The following is a 3,162-nucleotide window of genomic DNA, read 5'->3' on the forward strand; positions in this document are numbered from 1 at the left end:
TCATAAATCTCCGAGCAACAGTTCGGATATACGGGAAGCGCCGTCAGAGTATCCCCGGGATTGTTTCCGAGCTTGTTAAACAAGCAGCAAGTCAATGGCACCAACCTTTATCGTTTTTGTTTGCTTACTGGGAAATGGTTGGTTGGCGAAGCAACCGAAACACCGGTGACCCGGCTCATCCCTCGATTGATGGCAGTGTTTGGCCACACAGGACGGGTTAGGACCTTACTTGACACCTGAAGCTTTCTGCGTTGAACTGACCCCGTCGGAACGTACGGGGGAGAGGATCCCAGACCAAGGCCTTAACCTCACCAGCCGAAGAGGGTCCAGCCGTGAGGTCATTAATATTGCTTCTTGGTGCCCCACCGTTGTTGGTGGTCCATCTAGCGCGAATCTAACACGCGCTCCTTGCCGGAGCGTCCATAAAACTTGCAGATAAAAGCGAATGCAAAAGAAAACATGGATGGATGAAAAGATGAATCACGATGTTATGAGCGGAATGTACACACCGAAACAGTTTTGGCCAGCCAGCGGTTTTATGTGTGTTACACACGGATAGAAGAACACTTGGAAGCCACCCGAAAGGTTCTCACACGAAAGGTAATTAAATTATTTATGTTGACGCACAAGATATTCTGCGCCGCTTTATGATACGGTGGCGTGTTTAACGTGAGGTCCCGCTAGCGATACACCGACGGACAGGTACATCCATCCGGCTCGGAGGACACTTATGAAAATGGAAATAAACTCACTCAGAAAGTCGTAAACCGTCACACCATCTCCCGTGGAGATGTTCTTGAGAAAAAAGCCATAGCAACCACATCATCCCAGTAGTCCAACGCCAAGCATTGCTAGCGGTGACAGAAAAAAACAAGATGGGAAACCGAATATGAGCGTAGCCTAAATTGGGACGATCTCGCGCTACTTTGCGCACTTTGACGTGACGTGCGCCCCAACAGTTCCGTGGAATACATAATACCCGGGGGCTCAAACAGATGCAGCCGAGACGGGATGGTTTAATTAATTAAATTTTGACGGTAGTTGGAAAGTGTCGCCGAAGGTAAAGTCCCCGTCGCCCCAGTATGCTACGGTGAGTGGCGAGAAGAGCGTGAGAAAGTACACCGTGGAATGGCTTCCGGGAAATTTTGGAACCGTCTGATGAGGAGGGCGAAACAATCACGGCTTCGGGTCTGACTGTGGATCGTTCCGCGGTAGTTGCTTCTTGCGGGCCAGATAACCACGGGCGTGGGACTGTAAAGTTGGGATGGCTTTATTAGTTCGGGGTCAGTGCGATGTCGCCGACCGATGTCACTTACCTGCAGCATGGTGGCCATTTGGTGCTTCTCCTTCTCCGACTGGATACGCTTCCGTGCCAGATGTCCACGGGCTGTAGATTGGAGCAATATGGCGGCTTGTGTCTCGTCCACTACGGGCTTCTCGGTTAGTGACTTGGTGGAAGTCCTTGGCAAGGTCTGTTTACGAGCCTGATGTCCACGAAACACCGATTGGATCAAGGTGGCAGCATCGTCGGTGGTCAAGTCTTTGGATGTGGAAGGCACACGAGCTGGAACCTCCTCGGATCCGATCGCAACATCGATCAGGTGGTGGATATCTTCCGAAGGTGTGTAGGACAGATCATCATCATCGATAATTTCGTGCGCAAGAACTACCGATGGAACTCCGAGCATATCCGCTTCTTCCAAGCGACGGCTTCGATGGTTGCGAACAGCTCGCTGTATGATTCTAGCACTCCGATCCAGTTCCTGACGCTTCCGCGTGTAGTACGCACGGTAAGCCACTTGAATCCGTCGTGCCGCTACTTCCATCTCCTCCTTCGTTGGACCTGTCTGAGCGTAAAGACCCAGCGTATGTTTCGCTGCCTGGCGCCAATCCTTATCCTTACCGACAGGATGCGGCTCCTTGTACGCATTTCGGAAGTAGAATGTCTGGTACGCATGCTCAATAATGCGCGACGCTTTGCGTGCTTCCTGCTCGCTAAAGTGGCACTCCTTAACCAACCGCTCCAGTACGTCACGCTCTCGGAACGTTTCACGCAAACGCTCACTGTCCGGTTTCGTTTCAAAATGGCGATGAAACTCGTCCCGGATGCGCTTCACTGCCTGCTCGGCACGCGCGGAATCTATACCGACCGACTCCAGCATGGCCACAATGTCCAAGCTAAAGTCCAGCACATTATCGACAATCTTTTCCGCTATCCGAGCGTTCTCACGGCGCGCTAGCTTCTCTTCGAGATAGTCCGCCAGGAAGTGGATCACGTTCGGTGGCTGTTTGCGCAGTACCTCGCGACTTATTTCACCCATCAATTCTTCCAGCTCCTCCGGGATCGGTATGACCGCACCGGGACTTCGTTGACGGTGCAGGAGATAGTTCATTTCGTTCGTACTGAATGAGACCTGCCTGCTGTCTGCCTGACGTACAGGACGACGTCACACTCCCACAGCGCCTACTGCGATGCTGTCGATTGCTGCCTTTTGATTGACAGTTTTATTTATACCAAACCCACCAGAAAAGGTGATTAGAATTCGATAAATCCCAGGGAATTGATGGAAGTGAAAACGGAAAGTGGAAAAATCAAAACCACGTACCCTAAAGTATGAAACTTTTTTTTCCCAGCCAACAACAGTCATGCGAGGGAGACCTCACCGTACCCTCGCGTTCTCGGAAGCAGTCGGCGGAAGTTCCTTTCCATGTGGTTCACTTAAGGTAGGAATTTCTCCACAGGGAGTTAGTTCCCTTCGGTTGGAGTGGGCCGACGCGTGATGAGGGCAGAAAATTCATAAATATTTATTGGACATGATATACTACATCGGGCATGTTTTGGACAATTACCTAAACCACTGAGTGATGCGCCAGTGCGAAGGGGAACGTCTTGCCGGCTGCTGGTAGGTAAGTCCGCTAAACCTAATAGATTGAAACAGATGAAAATTTGTTTGTAAAACTAAAATGTATTCTTTTGCATTATAGTTTGCTAGCCGAATAAACCATACATCATCGTGCAGCCGGAATAAACTCGTAGGACAAAAACTAAGCGATGCGTGTGTGTGTATGTCCTTCAGAAATTCTGGAGCTCCTCTCAGCGATACCACACTCAACCGACCGGAGTGGGCAGATGCCTGGTAGCTGTGAGTGTTTTATGCGACG

General features: G+C 50.5%; 1 protein-coding gene across 1 annotated transcript; it reads right to left on the reverse strand.

Moving 5' to 3' along the window:
• Positions 1 to 517: 517 nt before the first annotated feature.
• On the reverse strand, positions 518 to 2,482 carry LOC118507583. The gene is made up of 2 exons (XM_036046244.1): positions 1,317 to 2,482; positions 518 to 1,251 (listed from the first exon to the last, which is right to left on the reverse strand). Exons 1-2 carry the CDS (start codon positions 2,391 to 2,393, stop codon positions 1,177 to 1,179), a joined length of 1,152 nt encoding a protein of 383 aa, XP_035902137.1. The 5' UTR covers positions 2,394 to 2,482; the 3' UTR covers positions 518 to 1,176.
• Between the last annotated feature and the right edge of the window lie 680 nt (positions 2,483 to 3,162).

This window comes from Anopheles stephensi, chromosome 2 (assembly GCF_013141755.1).
Source record: "Anopheles stephensi strain Indian chromosome 2, UCI_ANSTEP_V1.0, whole genome shotgun sequence".
Taxonomy (NCBI): domain Eukaryota; kingdom Metazoa; phylum Arthropoda; class Insecta; order Diptera; family Culicidae; genus Anopheles; species Anopheles stephensi.